The 24114-nt window shown below is 43.2% G+C and overlaps 1 protein-coding gene across 1 annotated transcript in view; it reads left to right on the top strand.

Moving 5' to 3' along the window:
* TUB (tubby bipartite transcription factor) overlaps positions 1-13633 on the top strand; it is a 70009-nt gene extending 56376 nt beyond the window's left edge. The window contains exons 8-12 of the mRNA XM_027852568.1: positions 256-368; positions 2041-2158; positions 7920-8018; positions 9583-9754; positions 13500-13633. Of these exons, the coding sequence (XP_027708369.1) occupies positions 256-368; positions 2041-2158; positions 7920-8018; positions 9583-9754; positions 13500-13633 (636 nt within the window). The remainder of the gene's footprint in view (positions 1-255; positions 369-2040; positions 2159-7919; positions 8019-9582; positions 9755-13499) is intronic.
* Positions 13634-24114: the final 10481 nt, after the last annotated feature.

Genomic DNA, 24114 nt, shown 5'->3' with positions numbered 1-24114 from the left:
GGTTCCCAAGGCAGGAGGCTTTCTGTCCCTGGAGAGGGAAGCGAGGGGTCACTATATCCCCTGTCTCAGACGTGGGCCCCCAACCCAGAATGGCCAGTGCACCATCTCTGCCTGCGTAAACGCAGGCACATATGCAAGTGTGAGCATGGGTTGGGGAGCGTTTCATGGTACACAGCTCTGTGTGCACAGGTGAGAGCACAGAGGTGTATATATGTGCAGCCAGGTAGGGGATGGATCATCGTGTTGTGCCCGTAGGTATTCCTCCTCGCTGGAAGGAAGAGGAAGAAGAGTAAAACATCTAATTACCTCATCTCTGTAGACCCGACAGACTTATCCCGAGGAGGAGAGAGCTTTGTGGGGAAACTCCGGTAACGCTGGGGCCCCAAAGGGAACACTACAGACCCCTCCAACCACAAGTGCCCTCCCCACACCAGGGCTGGCCTGGGCCCCTCCACTTCGCCTTGTGGGAAACCTCTGTCTTGACAGATTCTCCGCTTTATGACCCTGTGTCATAACTATTCTGCAAATAAACCTTTCCCCTAAATTGTACAGCTTACAATGTCAGAGTTGGGAGGGACTTAGAGTTCCATATACTAATGAAATTATAGGCCCAGTCCAAGAGAAAACTGTACTACCCATCTCATACAGTTTGGAGGAGGAAAGGGCTTTGTGAACCCTAGAGCACAGTTGAAATGTGAGCCATCCTAAATGATGGCACTTGATAAATGTCAGCTCTGTATGTTTGTCTTGCTAAATGCTCAGCTCCCTAAGGGCAGAAACTGTTTATTCGTCCTTGTTCCTTATTATCATCCCTATTTTCCCAGTGAGGAAACTGAGGCTTGATAATGGTTAAAAGACTTGCCTAAGATCTCTTACTATGTGGCAAAGCTGGGATTCGAATCCAGGTCTTCTGATTCTACTACATGGGATTTGCCAAAAGGTTCATGATGAGTTAGTGATGGAATTAGGACTAGAATTTAGGTCTGTTCTCCATCGTCCTTTTCCCTCCCCTAACCACTCAGTTATACCATCTACTATGGGTGCAAGAAAAAGGCTTGCCCTGGTATCTAAGAAAGCTTGACTCACAGTCATTCTTACCAAGGTTTAGGCCCTTGGTTGTCCCTTCTTTCCTGGAGACCAAAGGCCTTGTTCCAAGAGGCTCTGACCATTGTTACCATCAGGGAGCGAAAACCTGCCCAGACTCACAGCATGTGGCCTGTCCTGCCTGGCAGAGACTCTGAGCCTGGCTCTTTGACTGGAGAGATGGATGAGCTCCATGTCCTTACTGGCTAGATCTTAGGGTCATAAAGTCATATCATCCAGCTCTCTCATTTTCCTCATCAGTAAAATAGGGAGCTTAAATGTCTCATCCAATATTGTAGGGGTACTGAGTGGCAGATGTAGGGTTTGAATCTGGGTCCTCCCAACACCAAATTCAGTACTCTTTCCACTTTATCCAAGATGGTAGTGGAGATTCAGAAGACCCAGGTTCTGCCCCTGGCTCTGCCATCATTTTCATGTATGACCTTGGATAAATTGCTTTCTCTCTTTGGGCATGTTTCCTTTTCTGTGAAATGAGGGGTTTGGGTACCTGTGGGATCATGGACAAGTTATTTAACTTCCCTGGGCCTTGGTTTCCTCATCTGTAAAATGGGAAGGTTGGTCTAGATTGCCTCTGAGATTTCTTCCAGCTCTAGATGTAGGATCCTTTAATCACATGTGGAGATCCAAGACCTTTTTTTTTTTTTAATGTCAAAAGTTGATCCTCATGTTTGAAAAGGTTGGGAACCACTGGGCTACAGATGATTTTTCAGAGCCCTCCCAGTTCTGACATTCAATGTTCTTGGGTCTCTTGTTTCTGATACTCTGTGTTGTATCTTAAAAGATATTTTCTAGGTCTGAGTTGTTTGAAGTCCTTTCTAAAGCAAACGTTCTCTTCTTTGATCCAAGTTACTTTCAAGGGCTAATGTTTAATGGTCTAAAAGTTCTCAAACCTCTCCCAGTCTGTAGCTCTGATATCCATTGCTCTCTGACTTATAGGTCAAACCTCATGGGAACGAAGTTCACCGTGTATAACAATGGAGTCAACCCAATGAAGACATCATCATCAAATTTGGAAGGTGCAAATATAAGGCAGGAGCTGGCTGCCATTTGCTATGTGAGTCGTGGGGGTGTAGAGGGGAGAGGCAGGGGGTCGAGGCCAGAGACTGTGTCCAAACCAGGATACTTTACTGTTTTCTTGGGGCTCAAGTCTGTTGGCCATCTCCATCTATCCATCCATCCATTCAGTTGACCAAAACTGGGAGTTGTTAACATAGAGATAATTAAGTCCATAGGAGATGATGAGATTACTGGGAGAAAAGGAAAGAGAGCTCAGGACAGAACCCTGAGGTACACTTACAGTTAGGAGGACAGGATATGGATATATCCATCAGAGGAGACTGAGACAGAGCAGTCAGGCAGGAAGAAAACCAAGAGAGTACATTGTCATGAAAACTCAGGAGAGAGTATCCAAGAGAAAGTGGTTAGCAGTGTCTAATGCTGCAGAGAGGTCAAGAAGGATGAAGATGGAGGCGGAGCCATTACATTTGACAGCTAAGAGAACACTGGAAATTTGGGGGTGAGCAGTTTCATTTGCAGGATGAGGTTAGAATTCGGATTGCAGAAGGTTTAAAAATGAGTGAGAGAACAGGAAGAGGAAACAATGAATTTAGGTATCTTTTTTCTGGGAGTGGCTATGAAAGGGGAAAAACCTCTGTTTCAATTAATTTTTTCTTTCAGTCTCTGAGATTCTCTAAGTAAAACATCATAACATCTATAAAAAGAGGTATTTTCCTCCCCTTTGCCTATGCTTATTCCCTCAATTTCTTTTTCTTTTCTTATTGCTACTTTTAGAACTGTATCAAATAATACCAGTGACAGTGGACATCCTTGTTTTACCCCAGATTTTTTTAGAAAAGTTTCTAGTGTGCCTTTGTTATAAATTATGCTGGTCCCTAGTTTTATGTAGATATTGTTTATTATATTAAGTAAATGTCCATTTGTTCCTATGGTTTTTAATGTTTTTTAATGTGAGTACTGTATTTTAAGGCTTTTTCTTCATCTGTTGGTATAGTTTATGATTGCGATATATTATATTTATAGCTTTCCTAATAATTGAACCAACTCTGCATTCCTGATATAAATACAAACTATTTGAAGTAACTAGTTTTTTTAAATATATTGCTGTAATTTCTCTACTACTATTTTATTCATTATGCTTATATCAATATTCATTATAATACTTTGCATCAATATTCATTAGTGACATTGGTGTATAGTTTGTTTTTTTCTGATTTATTTATCTATGGTTTAGGTATCAGGCCTACACTTGTCTCATGTAACTAGTTTGGCAAAATGTTTTTTGTCTTTCTCCTTGCAAACAGTTCATGAAATTTAGGGGTAATTATTCTTCAAATGGATGCTATTTTGATGGAATTCACATATAAGTCCATCTGGGTATGAAGTTTTTTTCCTTTGGGAATTCCTTTATGGTTTGTTCAGTTTCTATTTCTGAGATTGGGTTTTTTAGATTCTCTGTTTTATATTCTGTTAAGCTGAGCATTTTATCTATTTGTAAATATTCACCCACTTTGTTTCAGTTTTCAGTTTCAGGGGAGCATATATTTGAGTGAAATAGTTTTTGCTGGTTTCCTTTAATTTCTTTTTATTTTTTGTTAATTACCTCTTTTTATTTTTGACCTTGGTAATTTAGTTTTCCTCTCTCTTTTGTTATTGAATTAGCTATTTTCCCCCCATTTTATTGGTCTTTAAAAACAGCTTGTAATTTTATTTACCATTATAATAGTATTTGTACTTTCAATTTAATCTCTTGAATTCCCAGAATTTAAATTTTTATGTCTAGTTGGGGAGGGTTATTAATTTGTTCGTTTTCTAGATTTTTTTATTTGCATGCTAAATTCACTGGTTTTTAGCTCTTTGTTGATGTAAGTATTCAAAGTTATGAAATTTCCCCTAGAAACTATTTTGGCTATATTATATCATTTGTAGTTTGTTGTTTCATTTCTATAGTTTTCTTTGATATAATTATTTATTTCTATAATTTATTCTTTGACCCACTTATTCTTTAGGACTGCATTATTTCTGTATGAATCTTTTTTTCAGACTTCCCTTATTGATTGTAATTTTAATTGTTATTAAGTATTTTTGCCTTTCTGCATTTGTTTATGAGATCTTTATGCCTTTTTACAGTAATTTTTGTACAGATATCAATAAAACTGAAAATATATACATATACATATGTATGTGTATGTATATATACATACATATATATGTATACATATACTTCTGATGCTTGCTACTCAGCAACCATCAAAAATCTATTGTATCCAACTTTTCCAATATTTTATTCAGCTCCTTAATGTCCTTCCTGTCTATTTTTCCTTGTAATTTGTCTATGTCTAAAACGAGCACACTGAAAACACTGATGATTATTGTTTTTCTCTCTAGTTCTCCCTATAGTTCAGCTAGCTTTTCATTTAAGTTCTTAGATATTATACCATTTAGTGCATACATAATTAATATTGATAGTTTCATTATCTCTGGTACCTTTAAGTATAATATAGCTTAACTTATCTTTCTTAATTATGTCCATTTTTACCTCTTTTCTTTCCTGAGATTATGCTTACCACTCTTGGGTTTTTTAGATTCAACTGAGGCATAACAGATCCAATGACAACCTTTCATTTTAGCCCTGATCGAATTCTTATCTTAAGGATCTTTTTTATAAGCACAAATTGTTGGGTTTTGTTTTCTTCCAACCCATTTTGCCACTCTCTTCCACTTCATGGGCAATTTAAGTCCTTTCATCTTTACAACTGTGATAATTAGGTTTGTTTTTTCCTGCATTATGTTCTATTATAATGTTTCCTCTCTTTGCCAACCACCCCTTTCTTTAGAAGGAAAAAGAAAGGTATAAAAAGAGAATGAAATTAAGACTAGTCACCTATAATTAGAATAGTTTGATTTCACTTTTTTTTCTCTTCTCTCTATACAGCCTAGATCCCGATGGCTGGGTTTTACCACTTCTTCCCTTTCTTTTTTTCCTTTTCATAATTAGCCCTCTGTAGTTGAAGTTTGTTTTGTTTTTGACTATTTCCTCACCAACTCTACTTTCTTAAGTATCATTATTTTTATACTAAACTAGTTCCCTATTTATCTTATTGTATTTTTACACATTACTGTTTCCACCCCTCACCCTGAGCTTAAATGCAATTGAGATCCATGAGATCCTCATCTCCTCCACCCCTCCAATTACATGTTTGTATAGTCTTTCCTTGTGGCTCTCAAATTACATCAAACAGTAATTTTCTTTCTTTTTCTCCCATTACATCCCTAGACCATTCCTTTTTTTTCCCCTCCTCTCTTTTTTGAAAAAGAAAAAAAAATACTCAGGCCCTGAGTTTGTCTCCCCACTCCAAACCTCATTGATCCTTAGAGATACTGGGCTTCTGAAGAGGCAATAGTTTTTCTTTCTCTTTCAGAATGCAAACAGTTGATCATCATTTTATCCTTTCAGGTTACTCAAACTTGTTTATCTTTCTAGAGTTTTCTTGACTCCTGTATTTACATTTCAAGGATTTCACTCAGCTCTGATCCTCACAGCAAGAATGTTTGGAAGTAATGGATATTCTATTATAAGTCTGCCTTTTCCTGATGGGTGGAAGCTTGGTTTTAAATGATGTTATTTGCATACACAGACCTTTTTCTTTTGTTTCTGGATATAATATTCCAATCTTGTGTTACTCATTTCTGCTCACTGATCTTACGTGGTTCTGAGGTATATGATATGTCTCTTCCTGAATTTCCTGAAGAATTTTTTATTTCTCTTAGAAATGCTGAAGTTTGACAATAACATTTCTAGAGAACTAAATTTGGGGTTTGTTTCAAGTAATGACTATTGGATTCTGGGTCCCCCCAACATACCTTACCCTATAGCTCTGGGCTGTTTTGTTCTATGACATCTTAAAAATATAGTATCCAAGTTTTGTGCTTCATTCATTATTTTCTGGGGATTCCAGTGATTCTTAATTTTTTTCCTGTTATTGAATTTTCCATGTCATTTTTTTAATGTTGTAGATGTCTTGTAGGTTCTTCCAATTTTTTGGTCTTTGGATTTTGCTCTGATATTTCTTGTTGTATCATTTACTTTTTGAATTCTGTTCCCTATATTCTATTTTTTTTTAAAGGGGAACCACTTTCATGATAAAGTTTTCTGGCTTCTACTGTTTATAATCCTTCCAATTTTTCCTCGAGAGCTCATTTTGACTTACTTCTGACTTTATCTTTTCCTTTATTTCTTTTCATAAGCCTTCAGTTCATTCTTGACATCCCTGTTATCAATCTATTCTCTTTTCTGGCATTCATTCTTATAATTATTATACTATATATTATAATTGAATTATATTTTTCTAAAGTTTTATCCATGGGTTCTCTTAACCCATAGTGTTTCTTCATCGTATTTGGAGTTTTCTTAAGTTAATTTCTCCAAAAGGGATTAGCCATCCTCTTGCTGCTTCTTATTTAACTCTACAATTGCTGGCATTAATGTTACATAAATCCCTGAGGATAGGGCTGGTGTGGGAGTAAAGAGTTGTTAGCAGCCACATGGAGCTCTCAGTTCACAATATGAACTAGGTAGTTAGAAAACCCAGCTGATAGTAGTTTTTGGACCCTCTGCAAAGCCTGTAATGGGGCAGGTCCCAGGCTGGGTGATCATGGCCCAAGAAGCATGGTTGGAGAAAGGCGATAAGTTCCAGAATAGTTGCTGATCCCAGTGATAGAGAGTGCTGAGGGACACAATTCCAGTAGGGTAGGTGTTGAGTGGGAAGATTATGGCAATCACAGGGTACAGTCCTGAGCAGAGTAGGTGCCACTCCAGGTGATCATGGCCCCTGGAGAGCACAGTCTTGTCTGGGGAGTCAACAAACCAGGCAACTGTGGTCACTAAGAAAGCAGAGTCCCAGGTGGGCAGAGTTTAGAACCGGCCACTTTGAGCCACTGAGGGGCACAGACCAAGATGAAAGCTCTCAGTCAGGTGATGGTGGCTCCCCTCTTATGTATCTGCAGGGGCTGAGGGGCACAGTCCTGAATCCTTCCCCCTGGGCTTTGGATCAGAGTGAGTCTGGCAGGGGCAAGTAATAGTCCCCCCCCTTCTCCCCTATTTCTTCTGCTCTTTGCCATGAAGATTCTTTTCATTTATCTCTCTTTATTGAATCTTTTTATTTGTTTCATTTGGTGCACTTTCTTCCTCATGTGATGGTTTTAGAGGGAATTGGGTTTGTCTGGAACCATTTCATGTCGTCCTCTTCACATGAAGTCCCAGGAGCTGTTTCTTGAATACAGCCCAGCACGGGACAAAGTACACAGTAGACACTGTCAAGGCTTGTTAGTTGGACAACTGAATAACTGATCTCAGGGAGTGACCACGTCTGGGACTTGAGCCCATTCCAACTGTTGTTAGAGGAAGGAAAGCCCTTGCCTATGGGAAGGCCAGGAGGCCGGGTCCCCTTGATTTTTCTGTGCGTGGGATTTGGGGGAGGGTGCAGGAAAGAGAGGATGGGGGGAACCTAGATCTGAGTGCACCTGTGACATGTGGTGCTGGTGCTGGTGGTGGGGGTGGGTTTTGTAGAGTGAGGGCACTGGACGGATGGATAGATGGACTTGCCTGACTTGTGTCTTTTCTATAAGGGCCAGAGACCCTTCTGAGTACATAGGAGACTATGCCCCTAGTTTTCTCCAAGGAACAAGGAACTCCCCACCTCAGAAGTGTGTCTGTGTATCCCTATCCAGATTTAAGAGATGGGGATGTGCCATTCAGTCTAGCTGCATTGACCTGTTCTCTCTTTTGAAATTTCTAGGAGACTAATGTCTTGGGATTTAAGGGCCCTCGGAAAATGAGCGTGATCATCCCTGGCATGAGCATGGTGCACGAGAGGGTCTCCATCCGGCCTCGAAATGTGAGTCAGTCCTCCCCTTCTCTCAAGTGGACAGTGGGCAGTCTATTTCTTGCAGTTCCTTTGGGTTGCTGAAACACACGGGGGAGAGGAGGAGAGGGGAAGAAGACAAGAAATAGGCTCTGAATAGGGAAGAACGATTCTGAATCTCAGCATTGGTAGGGACCTCAGAAACCATCTAATCCAAACTGTCCAAAGACAGAGAGCCAATGAGGACTCTTCAAGCCTCTGTAGGAAGACCTCTAGTGATGGCAGAACCCATTACCACCCAAAGCAGCCCATTCTACATTTGGACACTGGGACTCACTAGGAAATTTGTCCTTCCATATATCGAGTCCAAATCTGCCTCTCTTCACATTATACCCATCGTTCCTAGTTACGCCCATTAGGGCTGAGCAGAACAAATCCGTTCCCTCTAATACTTAATAGTCCTTCTGAAACATGGAAGTAGCTGTCATGTCCCCTCTTAGTCGTCTCTCGAGGCTAAATGTTCCAAGTTCCTTCAACCAATCCTGATAGGCCATGGTCTCTAGTCCTAGTTGTACCTTTGGAGGCATGCTCCAGCTGGTTAGTGTCTTTTGTAAAGTGTGGCACCCACAATGTAATGAAGCAGGTATAGCCTGGCCAGAGCAGAACATGTTAATGATTGGCCGTGATCTGGACCTCTGCCATGCCTGGTGCAGTCTCTGATTGTATTATCTTTTCTAGGTGTTATGATGTCTTCCTGTTGACTTATATTGAGCTTGTAGTCCATTAATCCTGCCCCCTTTTTAAAACTGACATTTTCCTTTATCTTGTATTACCTCCCTCTCCTGTCCTCAAAGTGCCTTCTTCCTGTTAGCCTGAGCAGGGCTTTCTTTCCTGCCTTCCATTTTCCTCTAGCCATCAAAATGGCAGCTTTTCCTTGTCCTCGGTATTCACTGCCAGCTTCAGTTCATCCTGAATTTTAGCATTTCCTGATGCTGTTCTTCTAGGACTATACCCCTTCTGTGCTCATCCTCCATTGCCTATCTTGCTTCTTGTGAAAAATCTGAGCACCAAATCTGAAGACCAACATTTTTGTTTGCCCTTTTGTTCTGTGATATCAGTAATTTCAACGCCTCTGTGGTCATTTTCCTTAAGTGCTCCTCTTTTGAGGCTAACAGACCCTGCCCAGTCTGTGGAGCCTTTCCCCCTTCCCTCAGCCCACTCAGTAATATATTCCTGAATTGCTTCTTAGGGGGTTGCAGAATCTAGGAATCATGTCCAACATCTCCCTTGACCTAAATCACCTTTTCTGTCTCCTGTTCCCGATCCCTTGTGCCAGAGGCTCCCTTCCCCATCTCATCTTTTTTCCCTCTTCCCCGCTGTCCTCACTATTTCTCTGTCCCATAGACCTCTCCTCCACTCCATTTGGATTTCCCATTTTCACTCCTCCTATTCCCCCACACAGCTTCCCTGCTGTAATCTACCCCCATCCCCATTCATTCCCCTGGCCTATCCTGCTTCTCAGTTTCTTCCCATCTTTTAGAAAATACCTCCCAGTACCTTTCCCTCCTTCAGGCAAGTCCTGTTCTTGCTCACTCAGGAGCAGGAGACGTTGCTGGCTCGGTGGCTAAGCAAGAGTACGGACACCGTCATTGAGCTACACAACAAGACGCCGGTGTGGAATGATGACACCCAGTCCTATGTGCTCAACTTCCACGGGCGTGTCACGCAGGCCTCCGTCAAGAATTTCCAGATCATCCATGCAAATGACCGTGAGTACTCTTGTGGGAGAGGAACTCTCTGAGACAAAGGGGCATCTCCTGGGGGGAAGGGGCGCATATGGTGGGAGGAAAAGGGGCATCTTGCATAGTTTGGCTCAAGTCAGAGGACACAGGGTTCATTGGAAGAGACTCAGGCTAGTAGATACAAAGGTTACCTTGAGCCCCTGGAAGAGATAATAGTTAAGTAACCATCACAGCATCACGGAGCTGGAATAGATCTCAGAGGGCATCCGGTCCCTCCCAGACTTGAGCTGGAATCTCCTCTATGACACTGTTGAACAATGTCCACTTGGAGACTCCCAGCAATGGGCCTCCATTGTACCTTGAGACAGCGCTGAGTGTTAGTACGTTGTTCCTTTCATTCAGCCAAAATCCGCCACCAAAAACGCCATTCTTTGGTCCTTGAGCTGCCTCCTGGGGCCACGCAGAAGTCCATTTCCTCGCTCCCATGAGTCATTCAAATGCTGGACAGCTTTCATGTCCCTGCTAAGTCTGTTCTTCACACCAGATATCCCTAGCTCTTTTCATTGATCCCTATATGGCAAAGACTCCAATTGCTCATCATCTTGGACTCTCTCCAGTTTGTCAGTCTTCTTCCTAAAATATGGCCCCCAGAGGTGGTCCACGTAGAGCGTAGGCCTGCCTGCCACATCCTTCATTTTGAGCACTATTTGCTAAAGCTATTTTTAATCCCTAGTGATTTTTCTGGCTTCTAAGTCAAACATGCAGTTGACTGAAAAATTGAGCTTGCAGTTTACCAAAGCTCTAAGTGTTTTCCAAATGAAATGATCTAATCACACCTCTCCTATCTTGTACTCGTGCAATTGATTTTTTGAACCCAAATGCAGGATTTTACTTTTATTTGAATTAAATTTCTTCACTAAAAATGGGGACCAAGATGAAATTTTCAGCTACCTTCCCATCTGCTTACTTACTCAAGAATGGCTGATATGTGCATCTTAAGTATCCTTTATGAAAATGTAAGAATGGAATAGGCAGAATTTTGAAGATGATTTTCCATTATTTTCCAAAATCATTTTCCATGATTTACAAGCACACGGCTGAATAAGTGACCTGGAGGATATAAGATTGCGCTATATCTGTTTGTTCTTTTAAAAAAGCCCAAAGATTGGATTCGATAGAACAAAATGGAGCCTGGAGAAGTCTTCTTAAAAAAAGTGTTTCACATATTGTTGATCTCCTGAGTGTGAACATTAAGTGATACCAAACAGGGAGATATATGTTCTCCTTAGCTTCTTTTCCTGTTGTTGAGGAATAGCTCTTATACTGACTCCAAACAGAAGAATTCCTTATCGATGGTAGGGTTCTCCAAATGCTCCTATTTACAGATTAAACTGTACTAATGACATTGAACCCAGAAGACTAATGAAAGACTCATGAAATGAACAGTCATTTAAAAGTGATTTATTTAACCATCTTTATTGGAAAAACAAAATGGATGAAAAATGCTTATTACCCAGATTGACATGCAGGTAGGATGGTCTACCAAAGTAGCCCATCATCAATATGTTTATTTTTAGATTTTCACACCTTTTTTAATTAATGCTTATTTTTTCATTATATTATTTAGTCTTTTTTTTTCCTTTTTTGGTGAGGCAGTCGAGGTTAAGTGACTTGCCCAGGGTCACACAGCTATTAAGTGTCAAGTGTCTGAGGTCAGGTCTTCCTGACTACAAGGCCGGAGCTTTATCCACTGCGTCACCTAGCTGCCCCTATTTAGTCTTTTCCTAGTAATTACCTGACCTCTCCTCCTCTCCCCTCAATTAAAAACCTTCTTTGGAATAAAGAAGCATCAGTAGGCAAAGCAAGTCAGAACCCTGGCCACATCTGACAGCATCTCATTTCTTAGCCACCATCCACCCCAACTTTGCCAATATGAGCGGGCTGTGCTTCCTCGTTAGTCCTCTGGAGTCAAGACTGGTCCCTGCACTGATGATTTTTCAGTGTAGTTTTCATGACATTATCATGATCATTTTATAGATGGTGCACCTAGTTTCACCTACATTTATCGGTACTCCAAATGGGCAGTAGGATGGGACGAGGACTGAATTTTGGACTTGATCACCTTTGAAAAAATTATGAATGAAAAATCTGCAATGATTCCAAGCTGTTTGTTATCACAACCATCTATCTCCTCAATACCTGTATTTTTTTTTTTTTTTGGCTAGGCAGTGGGGTTATGTGACTTGCTTAGGGTCACACAGCTAGTAAGTGTCAAGTGTCTGAGGCTGGATTTGAACTCAGGTCCTCCTGACTCCAGGGCTGGTGCTCTATCCACTGCACCGCTCAGCCACCCCACAACACCAGTATTTTTCTGGTGATGCCAGATGATGGTAAATTTGGGAAACACCATTATCTTGGAAGAATTAACATGATCAGTAACCCAAAGGTCAAAGAAGGGATTCATGGTGGGAATAAGCAGGGTGCAGGATGGTTCCCAATCCCTCACATGTGAGAATTAGCATAAAAGTGATCATAGCCTACATGTGAGCCTGGGAAAGGAGGCAGGCCAGCCAGCCACATGTCCAGAGTGAGAGCTAACCATAGGACCAGTATGAATGCTGCCTTGGTGTTCTCTCAAGATAGGAGAGGGTCCCAGGGAGACCTCAAAAAAAGGTACATGATCCATGAAGGGCTTCTGGAAAGACATGGCCAAGTGAGCAGATTAGGAGGGACTGTGGGCACCTATGGATGGAGTACCCATATTGAAGACATCACTAATCCATCCATCAATCAAAAAGCATTTATTAAGCTCCTATTATATGCCAAATGCTAATCCATCCAAGTGTTTTAATAGATTTCATCTTGGTAGTTTCAGTCTGTCCTTTTTCAGATGTCATTTCGATCATCTGTCCCTCCCATCTTCATGCCATTCACATGTTTGATCATCACACACACCATATATCCCTTTCTCCAAGTGACTGATAAAGTTGTTGAATAGTGTAGAGCCAAGAACAGGGCCCTGGGGCACTCTACAAGTGGGTCCTCTTCTGGGGAAGCGATGTGGTCTTTCCCTGAGGGATGCCTTTACAGCCAAGATTGTCCTCAGGCCCGGGCTGCAGCTGACTTCTGGCACAGAGACACTGGCCAGCCTGTCCTACAGAGTCACAGTTTGGGAGCAAATGAGCTGTCTCTTTGAGTATTGTGGGCATTTAGATGCCCTCACTGTGAAAAAATGGGCAGAGGGACCCCCAGATAGGGCCTGTGGCAAGCCAGACCTTGGTATGGGTGTGATCAGTGACTGACTAGGGTCTTAGAACAATGGCTTCGGGGTTTAACTGAGGCTCACCGGGAGAACCCTAATCCTGAGAGTCTGGCTCCCCATATCTCTTTCTATCTGTGGCTCTGCCTCAGCTATGGGCTTGGGATGGGTGGGCCGGGTACAGAGCCCCCAGGAACTGGGACTTACTTTGCAACACTCTGTCTCTTCCCTCCCCTTGGTCTCTGGCTCTCTGCCTCTCCCTGTGGTTCACTCTGGCAATTTTTCCATCTCTGCCTTTCCCCTTGGTTCTGTATCTGCCTCTTCTGTCTGTGGCCCGCTGTCTGCCTCTCTGTTTTCTTGCGGCTATCTCTCACCCTTTCCCTGTGTCCTTTCCCCACGCTGTCTCCCTCTGCATGGCACTGTCTCCTTCTGCCTCTCTGCACCCGTCGCTCACCATGTCTCTGTGCCTGGCTGTGTATCTGCCTCTTGGGGGGTGTCTGGGTCCCTCCCTAGCTGACTACATCGTGATGCAGTTTGGCCGGGTGGCAGAGGACGTGTTCACCATGGATTACAACTACCCGATGTGCGTCCTGCAGGCGTTTGCCATCGCGCTCTCCAGCTTCGACAGCAAGCTGGCCTGTGAGTAAGCGGGCGGGCGCTGCCCCAACCCCCCGCCCCGCAGGAAGCCCCCCAGCCAGTCTGTGGCCCCAGGATTCACCACGTGGGTCCGGCTAAGGCTGGTTCCCCATTGCCTCACATTGGACCCTCTCCAGCCAAGACGGGCGAAATGGCATCTTTCTCTCCAGCACTCCCATCTCTCATCGTTTGTCTTTCCTGAAGACAACAAGGTGTCCTCGCTCTGAACATAGACATTTCACTCCATGCTCCCTTTCTGCCCTTCCCATGTCTCCCAGATCTCCATTAGGCATTATTTCCTCATCCTCATTCCTGTCCTCCCCCTTCCCTCTCAGCCAATTTCATTGTGACCTCCCTCATCCCCTCCCAACCAGTCCCATCCTATCTGTCCTCATCCTGTTCCTTTCTCTCCTTCCTCCACCTCATCCTCCTTTGCCAGTCCTCTCTCAGGGCTCGACTGTGCCTGGGTTCAGGCCCAGTTGGGGTAAAGGATGGGTGCTGTGAGTTAGAGAGAATGTACTCCTCACTGACCCAGGGAAAACTCCAAGTATCCCTTTTTCCCATCAGTGCTGACTCACAAATACAAACCATACCCAGAGAGAGGAGGCTTGGAGTCTCCTCTGTGGCTGTGTCAAAATCAACGTCCGTCAGTCTTTGTCTGGGCCTTGGGGGTTAAAACCCTGGAGGTGGAAAGGCTGGCAGAACACAGGACATCCTGGCACAGCAGCCCCTGCCTGCAGCTGCTGCCCAAGTTATCCCATGGCTCCCACTCAGGACTTTGGTTTCGCGTGGAACCATGTTGTTATAAAGCCACCTGCTCCAGTCAGTGGTGAACCAGGGGTGTGTGGATGTGAGATCATGTGTCTCCTGTGAGCATGTTTTGTCTTTCCATACATGTGTGACTGTGTATGTGCGATTCCCCCGAGAGTGTCTGGTTATATGTGGGTGACCGCCTGTGTGATTGGTTGATGCGTCTGTGTTCACCTTTATGACTGTGTTTGTATGTATGTGTGGTTGCCTGTGTGAATGTGTTGTGCGGGTGACTTCTTGCTCCAAATTTCATGAAATATTCCCTTGGGCCTTGTAGGGACTACAGGGTATATGGGCAGCGGATTGTTTCTTCCTTGCATTGAGTGGCCTGCGGGAATTTACTCTTCTGCATAGGGTCATGGCAGCTAGCCTTGCCCAAAACCTTGGCCCCAGGCAGGGCTCAGGCCTAGGCCAGGGTGCAATGCTGAGAATCCTCTGTCTCAGGAAAGACACAGCCTGAGATGGCATCCCCTGGATAATCATGTGTCAGCTAGTGTCAGGAAGAAGCCTTATCTTGGCCTGGCCTGAAGGGAAGGGCATCTGAGAACTCTAGACCTCTAGGCCAATGTCAGGCTGGCTTTTTCTAGAGTAGTGTTCAGTGCAGAGTTCTGGATTTGAGGTCAGCACCTGGGTTCAAATCCTGGCTTTCCTCTTTCTGACCTGTATGACCTTAGGCAAATCACTTAATTCCTCAATACCTCAGTTTCCTCATCTGTAAAATGAGGGGTACAGGGTCAGACTAGACCTCTGAGGTCCCTTCCAGTTCTAAATCTGTGCTCTTTCTATAACCCTAATGGAATTACATGAAGAACGCCTGGATCCTGGGCTCTGCATCCATGGTCTAAGTCCAGTTTAGCTCATTAAACCCTTGGTACGCCCAGGGAGCTGTTTAATAACAATAGTAATAACAGTAACACTAGTAGTTCACGTATCTATAGCGCTTTAAGGTTTACAAAGTCCTTCTCCCCCAGAGGCCCTAGAAGGTAGATAGTACAAGTGTTATTACATTTTAGAAAGGAAGAAATCGAGGCTGAATGTACTGAATGGGGCCATTTTGGACATATCCTGAGGGGACAAGGCATCATGATCTAGTAGAAAGAACCCCTGGTCTGGGGGTCAGGAGACATGGGTTCTATTCCTAGCTCTGCTGGCTCATTCCCTTCTGTTCTCAGCACCTGTTTCCTCTTCTCAATAAGAGAGCTGGGCTCAGGGATGGCTCAGGGGCCCTTCTTATCCTCTGATTGAATCCAGGAACTTCAGGTGGATCAAGAATTAGAGACTTTTTGGAGATGCAGCAACTTGGGGGGTGAGGGCAAGGTAGGACACTGGTGGTCTGGAACCCAGAAGCACAAAGCAACAAACTTCATTGCCCACCCCAGTGGGGTGGGCTGTGGGGCAGGGGAAAATGTTCAGGAATAAGAACCACGTAATAGCTACAGTGCCTCATTGATCACCAGGGGAGGGAGGTGTAACGTCCAAAACCTGAGGGCTGAAGGTATTTCAGGTCGAAGCCTTGGTTAGGACAGATGAGCTCTGCAGCCCATATGGGCAGTCCTCCCACCCTTAGCTGGTTCTTGGTGGCCATTCTGTGTTTTTGATATTCTTTGTTCCCACTTTTAGGAGCCCTGACAGACAAACTAGCTTCCCTTTCCTTCTGAATGTCTGTGGTGTGCAAGGAGGGAATCTGTGTGCATGAGCACAAGGGTGTTTGCAGGCGGCCTGGCCACCCTTTGAATTCAAACCAGACTTCAGGGTTTCCTGAAGTACAGAAACTGCTGGGTCCAGTTCAGCATGCTGGGAGAATAGTCTGTATTGGCTGGGGAGCAGATGTCTTCCTCACTTCCTGACCTTGGGGCAGAGGGTGCCCCTGGATTGGGAGAGCAGGTAACTCCTCAGGGGCTCTGGGCAAGAGGAGGGTGTTCAGAAGAAACAGCATTTTCTATATTTTTTCCTTTCCTTTTTGCATTACTAAACTTAAAGAAATCAATTAGTTTGCATGTGTGTTCTTGGGTAAATTGGGACACATTCTGGGGTAAGTGCCTTACCAATTAACACTAGTGAAGAAAGCATGTGGGAGGGGTTCCATTCCTCAGTGGGAATACTCAGGGGAAGATGCTGCCTGGCAATGAGAAGCCGCACAGACTGAGATTTAGGGGATCGAGGAGTTCCAGGGATAAAGGGTGAAAACAATGGGTAGAGAGAGACCTATAGCTTCTCCCCCATGAGTGAAAAGAAGAAAATGGAAGATCTCTTCCCCGTGAGTTCTTAAAACATGGGTGGTGGCTAGGATTGTAAAGTAGATGTCTGAGCATGCTTGAGAAGTGGCCCACACAAGTGAGCCTTGAGATACCATTGGGGCTTTGGTCCTTGAGCTCTCCAGGGTGCTGAAGGCACTCATGCAAGCAACTTCTATCAACGCCTACGTGGCTTTATGTTGGCAATAATGTTGGCGTCTTCCCTCCTTTGGCACCCTCCTCCCTCTCACCAGTCCTCTTCGAAGACCCCTGAGTGCAGGCCAGGGCCAGGCGTCTTGGAGGGCACTCATTAGGGACCACCTCTCCCTGATGTATTCCCAGGTGGCAATTGATGCTCCACTTCCAAAGACGTGGCCTAACGCAGCCGATTTCCATTGGTACCCAGAATTTTAAGTGAGCCCCTGGCTACTCGCCCGTGGAAAGTGACCAGAAGACAGCATTTGGCTTCTCCCTGCTCCGGCTCAGTCCACCTCTGAAGCATGGGCTGGGCTGCCTCTGTCCCTCTGAATCCCCAGGAATAAGTCCTGGCTGGCTCCTGGCTGACCTGAGGTGGGTGGTCAGTGCTCCCTCCAGCAGTGAGTGGACACTGCTTCCCAGTCAGGAGCAGACTCACACACTAGGCAGGGGCCCAGCCTTCTTCCCTTTTAAGGGGCTGCAGGGACTACTTGTGCTTAATTGGCTCAAAGCTTGGCTTGACATTTCTATGTGCTTTTGCTTTCAGAAAGGAGAGATTGGGGGAGCATTCTGTTTTTTATGAGCATTCCAACTGAGTTTTTATTACAAGACCAAATCAGAGCAAACCAAATCACCCTCACCCCCACCCCATCCCTTGGTGCCCTTTACATTGTCCAGATCATCACAGTGCCTTTTTTTTTCTTTTCTATAAAGGATCCCCCCACCCCCTCTCTCTTCTTCTCCCCAAGGCTTGCTAGAATCTGAGCTGGGCTGGGCCTCAGGTGTTTCCTGTAATGTAGCTAACTCATGGTGAGTTAGAAAGTGGCCTGGCCAGAAGGCTCAGCATCGCCTCAGTGCTGAGAGCCCAGACTTAGCCAGTCATTTCTCATAATGCCTAGAATGTGTTATGTCTATTTGCACAAGAGTGTCTTTTCCTATTTTCAAGTGGTCAGACATTTTATTTTTGTTCAAAACTATCTGGAGTTTTAGATGAATCTGTGCTTTTATTAAGTGACTTTTTAAATAAACTCTTTGGTATTTGAGCAAATGTATTTATTTATCAGTAAGTGCAATGCCTAATTTGGTATTTTCATAATGACATGTCTGGTGTAGGAATTAGTGTTTGGCTACATACAGAGAGCATACTAACAAATTAAACCTTAACTGTTTCAACACTGCTGTTTATGTCTTTCCTGGAAGGGGGAAGGTCATTTGTTCCTTGTCATTCCTTGGTAATTTTATAAGTTGATACTAACCCTTCACAGACATTCTCAAGTGCTCCTGCCCCACAGCCCACTTGCCTTATCAGCTAAGTTATCATGTAAGGCCTCAAGGCCACCAGGCAGGGAATTTTAAAGTAGGCTTCCTGGACAGGTTGTTACCAGTGATCTAAGCATGTTCTAAGAGTTCAAGAAAAGATAACTCACATTTCCCTATCATCTTATTTTCCTCCCTATAACAGTGCAGTGGGGGCTGGCAGATTTAAATAAAATTTTCATGCATAGGAGTTGGTAGGCTGAAAAGGCTAAGCACTCCTAGGTAAGGGAGAGCCCTTTGGCTCATTAGCATGGAGGGAAGGGAGAATCTGCTGAAATGGTAGAGTGGAAGGAGCCCTGGACTTTGAAGGTAGAGACTCCAATTAAAATCTTAACTGTGTGTTACCCTCAGAGGTAAGTCATTTGCCTTCCTGAGCCTCAGTCTCTTCATCTTGGGGTACTCGATGTGGAGCAAGAATACCCCATTTGAGTTGCAGCCTCTGAGACTAACTAGCAATGAGATGGTTGGGTAAGTCATTTCACATGCATAGGCCTCAATTTCCTCATCTAGAAATTGAAAGGATTGGATTAGATAATTGCTAAGGTTGCTTGTAGCTCTAACATTCTGTGATTCTAGCTATAAAATGAAGATAACTATTGTATACCAAAGTGCTTTTTAAACCTTAAAGTGCTACAGAAATGGATTGTTACTGCAGTGAGGTTCAATCAGTCAACCATCAAACATCTATTATTAGGGTCAGATTTGGAGAGTCAACCCTTAAGAACCCAGGGGCAAACCAGGCAGAAATGAAGAAATAATGATTACTCTGTAGTGTCACCAGCACAATCTAATTGCTCAATTAATCTTGTTCAACAAGAGCTACATGTACCAGGAAGTGTTCTTCATAGCAGTTGTTCCCACATCATCCTTGATCTAGATGTGTTTGAACCTCATATCTGGGAATAACTTTCCAAGTCATTTTGTGGACTAGGGGACAGCAGCGAGGTCCCTGAAGAGCCAACATGCTGAACCTTAAAGATCCAAGGTAGGGGGGTGGTGAAGGTACACTCAGGATGAAACCAAGTAGAGGGGAGCCCCGCACACAGAGCACAAGCCCCAATTCAGGAGCTAAAACTGGAAATATGAGAAAAGAAAAAAAAAAAACACCAGCCAGTATAAAAATGATTACAAGTCTGACTCTAGTTTCAAGCAGAGTATCAAAGAAAAAAAAATGAATACTGAGAAGAAATGAATCAATAGATAAAAAATGAAATACCTCTACAGGAAAGAATTGGAAGAATGAATTGCTTAGAAGAGAAAGTGATTAACCTCGGCCAAGAAATGTACTCCCTGAAAACTAGAATAGAACAAACAAATTGACTCTGTGAGACGATAAGAAATATTAGGAAAAATAATAAATAGAAGAAAATGTAAGATATCTGATGTTTTAAATAACTGACATGGCGGGGGGGGAAGGTTGAGATAATTTAAGAATCATTGGACACTTTGAAACCCACTTTTAAAACAAAGGTTTGGACCCTGTATTTCAAGAAATCATGGGGGCAGCTAAGTGGTGCAGTGGATAGAGCACCAGCCCTGAAGTTAGGAGGACCTGAGTTCAAATCTGGCCTCAGACCAAACACTTGACACTTACTAGCTGTGTGACCCTGGGCAAGTCACTTAACCCCAATTGCCAAAATAAATAAATAAATAAAATAATTAAAGAAAACTGCCCAGGTCTATTAGAACCAGAGGGCAAAGTAAAGATAGGATGAATTCACTGATCACTTCTTGAAGGGAACCTGAAAAGGAGTAGTCCTAGAAATGTTATAACCCAAATCCAAAGTTCCCATGTCAAAGAACAAATATTGAAAGCATCCAGAAAGCAGCAGTCCAAGTACCAAGGAATGGCTATCATAATCACACAGGACCTTCTAACATAAACAAGAAATCTTGTAATACAATATTCTAAATGGCAAAAGACTTAAAATGGAGAATAATTTGCCCTGCACAGCTGAGTATAATCCTAAAGGGGTAATAAATGGACTTCTAATGGAATTGAAGAACTTTAAAGTATTTCTAATGAAAAGACCATAATTGAGTAGGAAATCTGAAATACAAATATGAATCAAGAGCAACCCAGAATTGCCAACTTATTTTAGCAATTGGAAGGACCTATATGATGATGTAGTGCTAACATTCTAATAGGGGGAAAAGTAACAAATGTTCCTTTGGAACCCAGAGGGCATCAAAGGAGAGAAATAAGAAAAACAGAGGACCTGGGTGTGTGTGTGTGTGTGTGTGTGTGTGTGTGTGTGTGTGTGTGTGTGTGCGTGTGTGTATGAAGGACTGGTTCTGTTCTGAGGGTTTGAGAAGGAGAAAGTGAAGGAAGGGTAGGCCAAGTGTGGTACTGCACAGTAATCCTTACTCATGGTGGTCAGAAAAAGCAATACAAGGACACTCTCAAGGTCTCTCTTAAGAACTTTGGAAATGTGGGGCAGCTAGATGGTGCAGTGGATAGAGCGCTGGCCTTGGAGTCAGGAGGACCTGAGTTCAAATCCAGCCTCAGACACATGACACTTACTAGCTGTGTGACCCTGGAACAAGTCACTTAACCCCAGTTGCCTCACCAAAAAAAGGCAAAAAAAAAACCCCAAAAACTTTGGAAATGATTGTGTGACATGGGAGGCACTGCTCAGCATAGTGTGACCTCATCAGAGAAAGTGCTGTGCTCTACAAGCAAAGCAGAATGGAAGTAGATCAAAAGAAAAATGAGATGCACAAATTTAGAGAATCTACCCCAAATGTTCACGTGGACTATTTGTGCCTAACCTGTAGTAGAGTATCCTGAACTTGTATTGGTTGATCTGCCACAGCTGGACACACTGTAACTGGACTGTCACATAATGATGCCATTTTGCTCCTCTCAGAGAATGAAGGATGACCATAACCAACCAATCCTTGCTAATGGGTGGGGCTGAGGTTGATGGATCTCTTGAGCTCAGAAGTTCTGAGTTGCAATAGGACTAAAGCTGGGTGTCTGCATTAAGTTGGGTGGCAACAGAGATGGCCACCAGGTTGCCTTAGGAGGGTCGAGTGGCCCAGGTCAGAAGAATGAAGCAGGTTCCATGCTGATTGATGAGGGGAATCTGGCCCAGGAATGACCATTACACTTCCAGCTTAGGGGAGATAGGGAGTCTCCAAATAAAGAAATAAATAAGGGTCAAAGGTAGAACTACTTAACAATTAGAGTTGAGCAAAAGTGAAATGAACTGCCTTAGGAAGGGCGGTACAAAAGCTGAATATTGAAGGGGTATTGAGAAGACTTCTACTTCAAATAAAAGTTGGACTGAATGGCTTCTGAGGTCTAGTTCTGAGACTTTGTGATGCTCTGATGTTCGGATGCTAAGCTAGAAAATATTTTTAATGTAATTTATATCAAGTAAGTCAGCATTTAAAACTTGGGAGGGCCCTCAGATCACCTAGCCCAGAGAGTCTTAATCTTGGGTCCATGAGTTTTAAAATTATCCTTTTTTGGATAACTATTTCAATCTAATTGGTTTCCTTTGTAATTCTGTGCATTTTGTTTTCTCCATTTAAAAATATTCTGGGGAGGTTGGGAGCCAAGATGGCGGAGTGGAAGCAGTGACTTGCTTGAGCTCTCCCCCAAACCCCTCCAAATACCTGTAAAAAATGGCTCTAAACAAACTCTAAAGCAAGAGAACCCACAAAAAGACAGAGTGAAACAAATTTCCAGCCCAAGACAACCTGGATGGTTGATCAGAAAGGTATATCTTGCTGGGTGGGGAGAGGAGCGTAGGGCGGCATAGCTGCGCAGGCCGCGGTGAACCTGGAGCAGGCCTCAGAGGACTGAAGAGCAGGCAGCTGTAGCGGTTTCCAGACTTCTCAACCCACAAATGCCAAAAACAATTTAGGTCAGTGGGAAAAGTCTGTGACTGCGGTGAGAGAAGGAACCAGGTTTCAGTCGCAAGTCCCGAGCGTGGCCTCTGGGGCAGCGGCTGCCTCCTGAGCTTCCAGCCCAGACTGAGGGGAAATCGAGTGGCTAATCAGAGGGGGATTGCAGGGATCTTTTTGCCAGGCCGAGGCAGGAATCTCTTGCTTTGCCCGCGCTTGGATCTGGGTCACAGTTCTGAGGGGCAGTCCTGGGGCAAGGAGGAGTGCTGGCGTGGTGGAGCTTGTTGTGGCTGTAGAGAGGGAACACCTCATCCCTTATCATAGCACCTTGGAAGAACTGAAAATTTACAGGTCCCTAGAACTATCTCTGAAAACAGCTGTACAAACCCCCGAAGCTTGGGACAGTACATTCTCCACATTGGAAGCAGACTCTTACCTTAACAAAGAGTTTAAAACTCAGGTAATTGGCCGGGATCATGAGTAAGCAGCGCAAAGAGTCAGACTAAAAATATTCTGAGAAGAGGTCTGGAAGTTTCTTCAGACTGCCAAAGGGGTCCATGACATTAAAAAAAAGATTAGGATTCTAATCCAATGTCCTTGTTTTACAAATGAGAAAACTGAGGCATAGAGAGGTCAAGATCACACAGACCCTAACTAGCAGAACCAGCATTTGAACATGGGTCTTCTGATTTCCAGTTCAGTGCTCTTTTCACTATACTATATTTTAGTAGATCCTATTAGGAACCTTGAGGTAGCTCTTCTCCAAAAACATTTTTGTCTTACTATTCCCACTGTGCACTAAATATCTGGAAAGAAATCCAAAGATATTTCTTAGGGTAGTAGTTTCAGCAGGTAGAAAACCCTAATCTTTGCAAAACAGTTCCATCTTTAATGTCTTTGGATGGAGAGTGAGTGGAAAACATCTTGGAAATAATTTCTCTAGCCAGAGTTAGTAACATTGACATTGTGTTTAATGTCTCAGATTGTACCTGGATTATTTCCAGGTTTCTCAGGGGAACTAAAACACATTTCATTCCAACAAACACACACATGAAACAAATGTTCATCACACTCACATACAACATATTCTTTATACGGTAACTACCAACCCCCATGCACTTTTTAAGATGGCCAGCATGAGCACAACACATTTTCAACCAAGTCTATTCCTAGAACAGCCACAGCATCCTACTTTTATGCCTTTTTTCAATGCCCCTAGCTCCATATTGTGTATGTATCCATATCATGGCTGTTCATCCTTAACAAATCATGGTATTTGGGTCATTTGAGAAGACTTAGAAGCACAGGTTTAGAGCTGGAAGGAACCTTAAAGTCCATTGGGTCTAACCTTTTCATTTTCCAGATGAACAAAACGAGGTTGATAAAGCTTAATTGACTTGTCCAGGGTCAAACACAGGTCTCCTTAACTCTAAAATCAACACTACCCATTGTACCATCTATCTTCCTCTTCTAACATTTGATGGGGTGCCGTGGTGAAGAGGGATTAGATTTGTTCTTTGTTGTTCTAGAAAGCTGGACTAGTGTAGGTGGATAGTAAAAGTTCCAAGGAGTCAAATTTCAACTATTTTTAAGGAAAACCTTCCAACCCTTAACATTGTCCAACAGTTTCTTCAAGAAGTTGTGAATTCATTGTGCTATAAGAAACACAAAGGGGACTAAACTTGGGAAGACTTGATGACTTGAATGAAATGACACACAGTGAACTGAGCATGGCCAGGAAAACAATTTATACAATAAGAACAACAGTGCAAAAACTTTGAATAACATAAGAACTCCGGGCAACAAAATGATTGACCGTGATTCTAGAGGAATATTTCCTTCCTAAGAAATGATGGACTAAATATGGAGAATTAGACACTTTCTAGAAATGGTCAATATGGAAATTTGTTTTATTTGACTATGCATATTTGTTACAAGAGTTGTTTTTCTTTTTTTCAGGGGTGGATGGGGTAGGTGGTTGGGAAAGAAAATAAATGCCACAGAGAGGATTCCTGTTCAGAAACAGGTAGGATTAGAATCTCTCTGAGGGAACTTCCAACTCTAAAGTTATATGATTTTAA

This window comes from Vombatus ursinus, unplaced genomic scaffold (genome assembly GCF_900497805.2).
Source record: "Vombatus ursinus unplaced genomic scaffold, bare-nosed wombat genome assembly UNPS02009770.1, whole genome shotgun sequence".
Lineage (NCBI taxonomy): Eukaryota > Metazoa > Chordata > Mammalia > Diprotodontia > Vombatidae > Vombatus > Vombatus ursinus.
This window is presented reverse-complemented; position numbering and strand designations above follow the sequence as displayed.